Below are 12747 nucleotides of genomic sequence, written 5' to 3' on the forward strand. Positions count from 1 at the left end.
AAAAATGGGTATTTAAGGCTAAAATTGATTCCGGCGGAATTCCGGCGACATAACGGAAAATCTAACCCGGCAGAAGTGATCTTGGGCACATAAGGAAGAGGTTTAGAATCAGAAATGAAAGATTCAGGATAGTTTTGCAAAAACCCATAAACTATCCGCTCAGAAAACTCTACAGAAAAGCTATGGAAAAAGCGATCAGAGGTAAGGATTAGCGACTATACCTCGAAACCTTGAAGCAGAAACTAACGGATCAACGATCAAGCAAGGATTGAACAAAATCTTCTTCTCCTCCTCTCCTCTCAAACTCGCGGCCTTGGTGGGTAGAAAATGGTGGAGTTTTGTGATTTCTTCTCACTTGCTTGCTATATATAGAAGATGGCAAATCGCGGGAAAATGAAAGTTTCGCGAATCTGATTTTTCCGGCGTCATACTCCGTGAATTAATAGATATGTTTTGGCGAAAGAATTCCAAAACTTAAATGAGGTCTCTTTGTATTTTTGGCAACTAATGCATAGTCGGTATAAAACTATTTTACCCGATAAGTTGCTTTTTGCATCGAATGTCGGAATAGAAAACTTCCTTCGGAAGAAAGATTGAAATCATCAAGAGAAATGGGTGTACGCGTGTAGAATATTCATTTGAAGCTCTGAATAGAAAAAGTCTTCATCGTCGAGAAATTCTAGGGTTTTGAAATACCAGGGATTCGGTTTCGGCAAACTTCCGATGATTGGAATTGGACGTTCGTAGATTCTAGAGTTTCGCCTCGAAACGATTGTGATATATGGAAAAAGAGAAGTTCTAACATTTCTCTGAAGATTTTTGGAATTAACTTCCGTCGTGCCTAAAAGTGAAAATTAGCTATATACTAGGGTTTCTGACCTAGGTTTAAGCGTATAACGATCGTGCTATAACTTTTATCGACTTCGATACGATCCTTTGACTTTTCCTGAACTTTCTCCTTCATAAATTTATTTCATTTGGTAAACTCTTGTTCAGGTTTCCTTTCACAATACATCAAGCCTAATCGTAAATGGAAATCTCTTCCACTTATTCTAAGCTTAAAAACTTGGGTCTTACAGTTGTTTCCTTGGTCAGAGTATTACACCCAGTATTCCATCCTCGTCGCCCTGCTTGACTTTCTTGTCGTAAGAAGGAATCCATTGTTGTTCATCCTCCCCCTCGGCGTGCTGGGCTGACTTCATTGGCCTCTTACATTCACTAGCTGTTCGCATTTCCTCTTATCATGACGACTCTGCCACTATTTGTCCCTTTCTCCAGCCTTCCTAGAGAGTTGGTTTAATATGGGCAACCCCTGGAAGTGGTTCCTTTTTGCTCCCAATTAAAGAGGTCGACGTTGTCCTCTACCAGCTTACTTAGGCGTCGCTCTTGTTCGATGGTGAGCCTGGGCTCGATCGCCAATATACCTCTACTGGTAGCGTTCATGTCCCAGCTCTCGCTGTACCATTCACCGTCTATTTGAGTAGAGGATCCACTCTTCCCCACCCTTCGGGGTTCCTCGTCCTGACCTTTCCCTTTCTTCGCCCTGTTCATCTTCTTGCCGACCTGCCTTCTTTGTTCGCCCGAGTCGCTCTGGCTCTGTGCCGCTAGATGCTCTTGCTCGCCTTCGGCTACCTGAATCTCATGACACTTGTGTCCGTCGCCGGCTCCCCTCATACCATACAAGTTAAGGCAATGGTCGCGGCATTTCCTCGCCCCTTTTTGGTTTATTGCTATCCTCTCTATCCTTCCGCAGAGTAGCGGGTACTTTACCGCAAGGTGGGCCGTGGATATAACTGCATGGAGGCGATTTAAAGTGTTTCGCCCTATGATGATGTTATAAACTGCCACGACCTGTAGGACCAAATATCTTATCTTCAAGAGCTCGGCGTCCTCGCCCACTCCAAAAACTGTGTCCAATTCCACATAGCCACGTACCTGAACTTGCTTCCCCGAAAAACCTACCAGGTTTCCCGTGTACGGCCTTAAATCCTCGTCCGTTAGCCCCAACTGCTCGAATGCGTCCCCTTAGATTATATCCGCCGAGCTACCTTGGTCCAATATCACTCTCTGCACATCGAAACCTTTAATTCTTACCATTACCACTAAGGGGTCATCTGTATGGTTTTTAATTCCCTCAAAATCTGCGGACGATACTACTATGTCTGGGTGCTGGCACCCAAATGGAGCTGGATACTCTTGCATTGACGCTGTTACCCCTGCTTGTCTCCGTCCTATTGTTGACACACCGTCGCCACCCTCGAAACCCCCAGCAACCACGTTAGCCACCTCCACCGTTCCTTTGCCTTCGCTGCTGTTAGCTTCCTCAACTTCCTTCCTCTTCGCCGCCCGTGGTTGTCTCGCCTTGATTAGCTGCCTGATTTGACTCTTCAGCGTGAAACAGTCAGTGGTGCTATGGCCTTCCAAGTTGTGGTACTCACACCACTTTGGCTGATCCTTCGCCTCGTTCCCCAGGTCAATTTTGCGCTCGCCCTTCCTTTCCATGTCCTCAATCCCTGCGTCCAAAAGTAACTTTGTCAATTCCTTACCAGAGTGCCCCCTCAGCCTCATTCGCCGGCTGATGTCAGCTGTTCGTCGAGAGCGCCGACATTCTGTGTTTTTCTTTCCCGAGCAGGGCAGCCCTTCCTTGTTTTTCCTAACAAACTGGCCAGCTACCTTAACCCTGTGCTCGTGACTAGCTTCCTCAATCTGTATCCGTTTCCTCGCCAGCGACACCTCCGCTGCCCTCTTGTGCTTCCTCTTGTGCGCTTCAATTTCCTCTTGCAGGATGTAGTCTTGCGCTCGGGCACGGACTTCCGTCATTGAGCATGCTAGCTCCCTACTCAGTTCGCAGCTAAACTTTCCCCGAGACAAACCGCCTTTGAAAGCGCACACGCACATGCGTGGCTCCAGTTCCTCGAACCTTGTGGATGCAGCACTATATCGCTTCATATACTGTTTCAAGGTTTTGCGCTCCCGCTGCCGAATATCAAACAGATCTTCTATCGTTCTCGCGGAGAAATGGTCAAGGAATTTCGACAAGAAGTCGCGGAACTTGGCTAGGGATCCCTAAGGAAAAGCCATAAACCAGTCCATAGCTGCTCCTCGGAATGTGGATGGAAGCATTCTACACTTTACCGCATCGGAAACCGCGCTCATCGCCATCTTTGCATTGAAACGAAGTAGATGATCCCTCGGATCAGTTTTCCCGTCGTACGTTTCCAACACGAGGTATGTCATACCGTCCGGCACGGTCACCTCTCGTACTGCGGCCGAGAAAGGTTTGACCTCAGCAACAGCCTCTGCTTCTTCTTCTTCTTGATTCCACTGCCGAAGGTGATAGTACCTCAATTGCTCCTGCAGACACTCATTTTGCCACCGTAAGTCACCACTCAAAACACGGCGTGCCTCTGCACGGCGGTGTCTATCTAACCTCGCGGTGCGCGGGAAAGAAATGTAACTTCGTTCCGATTCCTTGCCACGTTGTTGGTAAGATGGCTCCATCAGGCTCTGTTGATGAACCGAGAATTCAACCAAAAGCCTCCGAGTCGCACAAAATATGGCAGAAAATTGAACTTCCCGGAATCAAATTGCAAATCGCACGAAAACCAAATCACGATCCACCAGGAAAAATTGAAGAAAAATCGCGCAGAGAAACGAGCTTCAGTCAACTGAATCACGATCCACGTAGTCCGGGAATCGAAATCTACCGATCCCCATAGACGGCCCCAAATGTTCTATCCTAAGAACATTGAATAGGGATATAGTATCCAAAGTGTGAGGAAAGTGGTATGAGTGCTCTAGAGAGAGAAGTTCTAACCGCTAGAGAGAGAAAGAATAACTGAATTTCAATCTGAATATTTCTCAAATGAGCTAAGAGTCCCTTAAAATTGGTAACCGTCCCCTATTTATAGGTGTGGAGTTGGGCTTGGCGCCTCTAATGTTCTTTAGTGGCGCCTCAGGGAAATGGGCCCAAGTCCCTGGCTCGCTCCCTGTTATGGGGCCAGCGCCCCTGGGCGAGGGACCCTGGGGTCTCGCCCAGTCCACTCACAATTCTTCAATGATAAATGAATGGACATGATACTCATGGCAGTATGAGGTTAGAAAATATGTTCAACCAAATACTTGCTCCAAACAAGAGAGTTTAGTAAAAAAAAATCAGAAACAAGTAATTCCCAACTAGGCCGCAACCTCACTACGGTAAACAAGGGATGCCTCACTCGGATGCCAATTATCATCCCAAGCCTTAATTTTTTTTTTCATTACCGACACTCCACAAACCTCCCTTTTCAAATACCCACCCAAAGCAAAGGATACTTGTCTAAACATAGCTTAGGCGGTAACCCTTTTGGACATTGAAAATAGAGGTATGGGGGAAGTATACAACTTTAAAAAGACGACACAACTTCACAAAAGAGACTCGGGTTGATACATGATCCTCCACAATTTTTTCCCAATAAGGGCTATAACTTTAAAGTCACAGAAACCAAGCCCCCTATCCCTTAGGATAACACAAACGATCTCACTTAACCTAGTGCATTCATTTCTTAGACACATCACCCTCCAATAAAAACGGCTTATCAAGCCCTCAATATGAGTACACAAACTATCATGTAGAGAAAAACATGACATAATAAAAGAATGAATAACTTGAGCAACAACCTTAATTAACATCTCTCTACCGCTCCAGGCAGAGCATTTTCTTTTCAACCCTTGAGTTTCTTCCTCACATATTCCTTAACAAAGTTAAAGACCCGAGTTTTAAATTTACAAATGATCTTCGAAAGACCCAAATACTTCTCAAAGTTCTCTTCCTCTTCTACATAACACTCCTCCACCATGTTTCCACGTTCGACACTTCTCAAGCCACCACCACTAGTGGTAGATCATTACTTCTTGATCACCATTCAGGCGAGAGAGTGGCTGCTCACATGGACCGGAGGGAAAGAGGAGCGGTTACTCCAGTGAGGCAACAAGGGACATGTGGTAAAAAACTATACTTCTTCATTTTTTTGATTGAGCTTAATTGTTTTCCTTTTGGTATATACATTATGATCATCTAACTAGCTAGTTTGTTTAATGAATTTAGCTCTAGAAAAAATGTGTATGGATAATCAATTATTGAAAAGTCATATTTATTTTATTGGTTAATTCAATACTGTGAGGAGTAACACTTAATTTGAATTTTGTGCATATTGTTCCATTAGTAAAATTTGAGTCTATTGATGCGTTTTGTGGCATTTAAAAGAAGTTAGTAATTGTTGAAGCAATTTGTAGTATACAAAACCGGTATTAAAGAAAAAAAAGGCCACAATTTAATAATATCAATACCACTAAAAATAATATTTTTGTAGTGTATACTAATATTTATTCACTTCCCCTCTGTAATCACTTTTTTTATGTACTAGGTGCTTGCTGGGCATTTGCTGCCGTGGCGGCATTAGAGGGAGCGCTCCAGATTTCCAGTGGCACACTCGTGTCCCTCTCGGAGCAACAACTGATTGATTGCGTCAAAGGTGGTAGGAGCGATGGATGCAAGGGTGGATTTTCTGAAGAAGCATTTGACTACGTTACAAGACGGGATGGCATCTCTACTGAGGCAGGTTACCCTTATGAGAAGGCGGCTGGAACATGTCGCTTCAAGGAGGCCTCTCAAAGAGTTTCTTTTCCGATTTACGGTTATGAGTGGGTCTCTTCAAACAATGAAGAGGCGCTCCTCCAAGCGGTGGCCAAGCAACCTGTGATCGTTGCTATTGATGCCACAGGAGACGATTTAAAGCACTACTCAGGGGGGATTTTCAGAGGACAATGTGGAACGGACCTGAATCATGCCATAACCTTAGTTGGTTTTGGTATTGATAAAGATGGTTCGAAATATTGGATTGGAAAAAACTTGTGGGGCACCGACTGGGGAGAAGGAGGTTATATTAGGCTTCCGAGAGGTGGATATTCAGAAGAAGGCATTTGCGGAATCGCAATGTCTCCCCTTTATCCAAAAATCCACCATGTTGCCAAACTTAATATTACTGGCAGTGGATCTTCTTCCCTTTCTTCATGTGTATTTTATTTGGTTTTTTATTTTTTTATTTTTTTCCAATTGAACATGTAATGTGAAGATAATTGTGGAATAAAATTTATCATTTTTAGTAGAGAAATTTTGTGATTATTATTGACTTATTTAATTTTTGATTGGGATATTATTTAATTTATTTCCAAAAAAAAGAGTTGTCAAACTCCACTTCTGTTCATGAATCTCATAGTCATAGCACATATTTTGTCTGAAGGTGTGAAAAACGACTAGAAGGGGGGGTTGAATAGCGTTTTCAATATAAAAACTTTCCCCTTAAGATTTAAAGTAAATCTTTTCGGTTTCTCTAAGATAGATGGTGCAGCGGATAAAGATAGAGAGAAGAGAGAAGCACACAAGTATTTTATCCTGGTTCACTTGATAAATCCCTCAAGCTAATCCAGTCCACCCGTTAAGGTGATTTCTTCCTTCTTAGAATGAAGGCAATCCACTAATCAGATAATTGTTACAACTGCACTTGAAACCTACAAGTGACTAACAATACACTGACTTAGCTCACACCAAGATTCACTCTCTTAGTCTTCTCTAGGATCCGATCAACCTTGATCTCCTAAAGGAATCACCACTAAGATTCACTCTCTTAGTCTTCTCTAGGATCCGATCAACCTTGATCTCCTAAAGGAATCACCACTAAGATTCACTCTCTTAGTCTTCTCTAGGATCCGATCAACCTTGATCTCCTAAAGGAATCACCACTAAGATTCACTCTCTTAGTCTTCTTAAGGATACTGACCTACCCGGTCCCTTAAGGAAAATCAAACAATTGTTTGAGGTTGGTGTTTACAATGGTTTTGCTTCTAAATAAGCTGAGTGTAAACTAAATAAGAACAGATGAAGAAAGTAGAGGCTTGAATATTTTCTTGTATTGCAGCTCTGGGTTTTTCTCTTAGCTTTCTTCTTTTCTTCAGCCTTTATAGTCCAAGGTGCAAAGGATATTTCTGTTGAGAGAATATGACCGTTGGAGGGCATTTCTGGAACTTCCAGAACCTGCTGTGGCTGAACCTTGGTAGGTAGGCTTGTCAGAATAGTACACTGCTCTTGTACTTCTTGATAGAGACATTTGCCTTTAACCAATGACTTCTGATCAGAGTTATGCTTCGTGTTGGAACTTGTGAAGCTTGGTGATCAGAGTCAGAGGGATGCTTGGATCCTCTGACCTTCGTAACTTCTGCTTCTGGACCTTCAGAGCCTCTGGTCCCTCAGAGCTTCTGGTCTTCAGATCCTCTGATCCTCAGATCTTCTGATCCTCTGATCCTCTGATCCTCTGATCCTCAGATCCTCTGATCCTCAGATCCTCTGATCTTCAGATCCTCTGATCCTCAGATCCTCTGATCTTCAGATCCTCTGATCCTCAGAACTTCTGATGAATATATCTTCTGGTGTCAGAATCAGAACCTGTTTGTCAAAACACTCAAGACAAACATTAGAGTATCATAGTTGTTCATCCACAAATAAATACTTGTTATCATCAAAACATAGAGTTGTACCACATGACCAAATCTTGATCTTACATTGTCTATTCTATTTCATTCACTCACTTTTTGTTTTTTTTCAGTGAAAGATTAATTTCAAGGAAATGGACTAAAATCAAAGATAAGGAGTAGATATATAAACGAGCATACCATCTGCATAACACCAATATTCACCACATTTAAAGACAGATTTCACTAGCTTTTCAACAATTGACAATCCATCCTTCCAATTATTGTTCCCAACATGAATCCATATTTCCTTAGCATGAGCAAGGGTCCCGAGCCTCCAGTATAATATGATCTGACTGTTGAGCCAAAAAAAGGGCCCAAACAAAGGAGATGGTTTAAAATTCGGGGATAAAATTCTACATTTGGCTTTGAGCAAACCATAAGTGGACCAGACACCACATCTTCACCCAAAACCTTAAGGCAATGGGTGTATGAGTCCTCACACTTATAAACCACTCAAACTTATCCTTAGCTTCCAATGTGGGACTTACTCACACTTGAAAATTCTCAACAATCTCCCCCCCTCAAGTGTGAGTTCATCTCAAACGAAAGTTGGGCTTGTACTTATCCAGAACCTCAGAGACCGTCATTCTGGGCTTGTGCTCATGAGTCTAAGAGGTCCATGGTCAAACAACCATCAGCTCTGATACCACTGTTGGGCCAAATAAAGGGCCCAAACAAAGGAGATGGTTTAAAATTCGGGGATAGAACTCTACATTGGGCTTTGAGAAAACTATAAGTGGACGAGACACCACATCTTCACCCAAAACCTTAAGACAATGGGTGTATGAGTTCTCACACTTATAAACCACTCAAACCTATCTTTAGCTTCCAATGTGGGACTTGCTCACACTTGAAAATTCTTAACACTGACCAAGTCCTTGGCTTTAAATTCACTAGGTTCAATACACCGAACAGTATCAATGAATTTTACAAGCGAAAAGTGCAATAATTCACTAGGTTCAATACACCGAACAGTATGTGGACTGGAATTAGGTTCAAAAAATGTTAATATGTGCTGTGTGCATTGGGCTTGGCCCAGCGTGTTAATTATTGATGGTTATTTTATTTTCTCTTAGAATTAAATGCAAGATAGAGAGAAACTGACAACTGAAATTGTCTGTTGTATTTTCTGAATAGATTCAGTATAAGAGATAGCAATTTGCGACGTTTTTCTCACGACCGCTGGTTTTTTTATGCCACGCATTTATTGATTCAACAATAAGTTAACTGAACAGTTTAGTAAAGATAATATAATGCTTATAAAAAAAAAGTAAAGATAATATAATATAATATAAATCTACAACAAAAGCACAGATTCCACCCTCTAATCACCATCTGCCTAACCATTTCATCTCCAGAGGCCTACAACAATGGTAGAGAGTCTACAACAAAGCTTTTATGGCATCACTCTTATGCCCTCGAGAATACAATGGTATCTGGTTACAATCTTAACATAAAGATGTGCTACTCTTGTTAAGGCCAATGAAATAAAACAGAAGGGGGAAACAATTAAACAAATTATCAAAACTTGTACAACACTTAAGTAAATATACAGTTAAAAAAGAGTGAAAAATGTCACATTCATGAGTCACTCCCAAAATCCAAAACCCGAATCAGAGGCGCAATAACCCCTGCACCAAGCAAAACCCATTTGCTAAAAATTTGCAATAGTTAAGAAACATAGACATGACAAAAAAAAATTTCATGGAAAAAAGTAAAATACTGAACTAAATAATGGAAATCAGTATAAGTTAGAACTCCTCATGTTATTGGTCGTTTATTGACGTCAGGCCACAAATCAGGCAGAATTGAGAACATATGACAGGTTACTATTGCGAATTCCTAGAATTTGAAGTGTCAAATGAAACAACTCAGCATTAATGCATTCCGGGGAATATAAACAAAGAAAGCATAGGCATAGTTTCTGTGCTCTGACGTAGCAAGAAACAAATTTGAAATGATACAGAGAGGTTCATCTTGAGTAGTGCTTGATTGTACCTCCTTAGTAGTGCTTGATTGTATTTCACAAACACCAAATCCTGAAGCCTTTTGTGCTCAAGCCTATTCCTTTTCTTAGTGTGAATCTATAAATAGGAAAAGATATAATAACTAAAATTAGAGCATAATGCCTAACTAGAATAAAAATAATAAGTATACACAACAACATCAATTTATCATATGTTAAAGAGCTAGTTGATACAAAAAGCCATTTTGACTAATCAGTTATAACAAGCTAAGTAACTAACAGCTGGCACACTACTCTAGTAAATTAAAACTGAAAACTATATTAATTGGGATTGGGAATGGAAAAGAATAAAAAAATAATTTCACTATGAATTTTAGGATTTTAGCTTTCTAACAAAAAAAAATGGCATTCAAACCCAACATGTAACTGAACTAGTGTGTTCACCCATGCGTTGCATGGCGAGTTTTTATTTCCGAATTTTACCCATGATTATTGATATAAAAGAAATAGTGGTTGCACGAAAATAAAGATAAAACTTTCGTAATTGTAATATACTAATGAAAAAAAATTGTAAATTAAAGATTTCAACACAAATAAACAAACAAACAACAATAATTAATGAATTATATAAAATTAAATTCAGCTACCCTATATAATATATGATTAGTCTGATGAGTAGATGAATGTGTTGATAAAAAAATTCAATATTGATCATCTAGGGAATCCAAGTTTGTGCTCAGGAAGCTGCAAGTACATCGATTTGTGTAGATTAGATTTATATGATAATAAACAAAATTGAGTTTCAATGGCATTAAAATAAAATTATTTCTTATATTCATAACATTGGATACTTTGAATAAAAAATATGTAATTCATTTAATTTATATTGGATCTTGGTTCCACTATGTAAAAGGATGAACGTGTAAAGATTGATTTTTCACCATTGTGTTACAAATTAATAACTAAATTTTAGATCAAATTCGTAATGTTATAAAAAAAACTTAGATCATTAGAAAACGAATCTTTTAGATGTTGTCAGACACTTCTTGGTATACAACATTATTTGTTGCGTTTGAAAGAAGGAACACTAAAATTATAAAGAAGGAAAGAAAATGTGTCACTACTTTATGGTTCCACTATAGAAATTACAGCATATAAAAGCTCAGATTAACCCAATTTCCCCGCATTCATAAATGCTTCATGTTAGAGAGAAAAAGTAAAATAATTAAAGATTTATTTCTTATCTTCAACGAAATTGAAACTCTTGATTATTTCGAGCCTACCAATATCTTCAACAATATAAACATTAAACACTTCCTATTTACACTTGGGGATGAAAGAATTTGAATCCATTGCTAGCTAGAGCTTTGAAAAGCATTGTGATATTTCTTTTCATACTCATCTGGAAACGTCAACTTCTTTGACTGGATCAACTATTTCAAAGAAGGAGGACCCACAAAAATTCTGAAACCTATTAGAAACGTCATCTTTGAAATCCCCGTTCTCCCGATACCCTCTACTTTGTTAGTTCTCCAGGTAGCTTAGTGTTTACTCTCCTCAGGTGGTAACGATTGAAAAGACATGTACAAAAGAAACGTCATCTTTGAAATTCCCGTTCTGCCGATACCCTCTACTTTGGTAGTTCTCCAGGTAGCTTAGTGTTTACTCTCCTCAAGTGGAAACGATTGACTGGATCAACTATTAAGTTGTGGGGTTAGTGGGGTGGTGGTTATTTGGTCGAAAAATGTGTGTTGTGGGTTAGTGGGGTAGTAGTCTTAATAAAATTAAGATATAATATTTATTTTGATGAAAAAATCATTTTATTAAAAAAATAAAATAGACTTCACATAGATATTAAGTTGTGAGGTTAGTGAGGTGGTGGTTATTTTGTTTGAAATATGTGTTGTGGGTTAGTGGGGTGTTTTTTTTTTTGAAACATAGTGGGGTGGTTATTATTATCAAAATTAATATATAATATTTATTTTGATAAAAAAATTAACTATTTATAAAAAAATCATATATAATATTAAATTGTGGGGTTAGTGGGGTGGTTATTTTGTTAAAAATGTGTGTTGGTTATTCAAGATAGTATATCGATAAAAACCAATCTATAATATGAAAAGGTTATCTCTTTAGACGTTTTTGCCGCTAGTAACAAAAGTTTAAGACATAATACTTACTATAGATTTTTATCAAGAAGAAATAGAAAGTATTGGTCAGATCGCGTGAAAATAAAGCAGAGAGTAACTCCTGAACGTAGCTTCCAAAAAATGCAGACTCAACCCTCACTCTGTTTTCAACGGACTTATGATTAAATTATTATTCACAATAATTGGTACATGGATTCAAAATTTCAATAGATTTTGCGTTTTTTTTTGTTAAAAATACTAATAATTACACTTCTTGTTCAATCTCTATGGTAATCCTCTTTCGCACTTGATGATTTTTTTCGAAATCCTGCACGGCGCCATGGTCGGAGAGGATCCCTATCACATCTGCAAGACAAACAAAATATAGTAGATCACAAATAATTTTACAGATGTATACAATTTTAGTTAGAAATCTCACCGACTAACAATATTTGATATGAATCAATGAACATGATATCAGAAACATAAACAAATGAATAGGGAATCTTAGTGATGGAAACGTCAGTTTGGGTTTGGACAACCGAATCAAGCTCAAAGATTATCTTGTGAGGATGAGACGTTGTACGAAAATCAAGAGCGTTATCACCAACAGTGAAATATGATAGCATGTATACTCGACCCTCAACCAACAAAGGATTAAACTTATAAACATGAGTCCTTCGCACTGTGCCATGGATCTTGTCACCCTGTAGATTGAAAACAGGTAAGTGAGCGTGATAGACTTAGAAAACCAACGTCGAGTGGAATAGATATATCAATTTTAAAACAACACGAAAGTCGAACCTTTGCATCTATTAAAATCAACTCCATTGAGTTAGGTTGTACGATCGAAACTTGGAATCAACCACTTCCGCACCACCTTCACAATAACCCTCCACACATCCTTTTCCTTTTATATGGAAGGGAAATCGTCAACAGTAAGACTAAGAGCCATGATCATTTTTAGATGGAATTGTGATGGATGGATTGTGAAGACACATGAGGAATTTATAGAAGAAGTGTCATTGAAGGTAGTTATTTTTTTTTACGGTTGAAAAGAAGTTTTTGGAACATGATGGGGAT

General features: G+C 39.3%; 1 protein-coding gene across 1 annotated transcript; it reads left to right on the forward strand.

Moving 5' to 3' along the window:
- Positions 1–4928: 4928 nt before the first annotated feature.
- LOC130736260 (cysteine endopeptidase RepA-like) lies at positions 4929–10308 on the forward strand. The gene is made up of 3 exons (XM_057588101.1): positions 4929–4983; positions 5406–6055; positions 10255–10308. The coding sequence occupies exons 1-3, from the start codon at positions 4929–4931 to the stop codon at positions 10306–10308; spliced, it is 759 nt and encodes a 252-aa protein (XP_057444084.1).
- The last annotated feature ends 2439 nt before the right edge of the window (positions 10309–12747 follow it).

This window comes from Lotus japonicus, chromosome 2 (genome assembly GCF_012489685.1).
Source record: "Lotus japonicus ecotype B-129 chromosome 2, LjGifu_v1.2".
NCBI lineage: Eukaryota > Viridiplantae > Streptophyta > Magnoliopsida > Fabales > Fabaceae > Lotus > Lotus japonicus.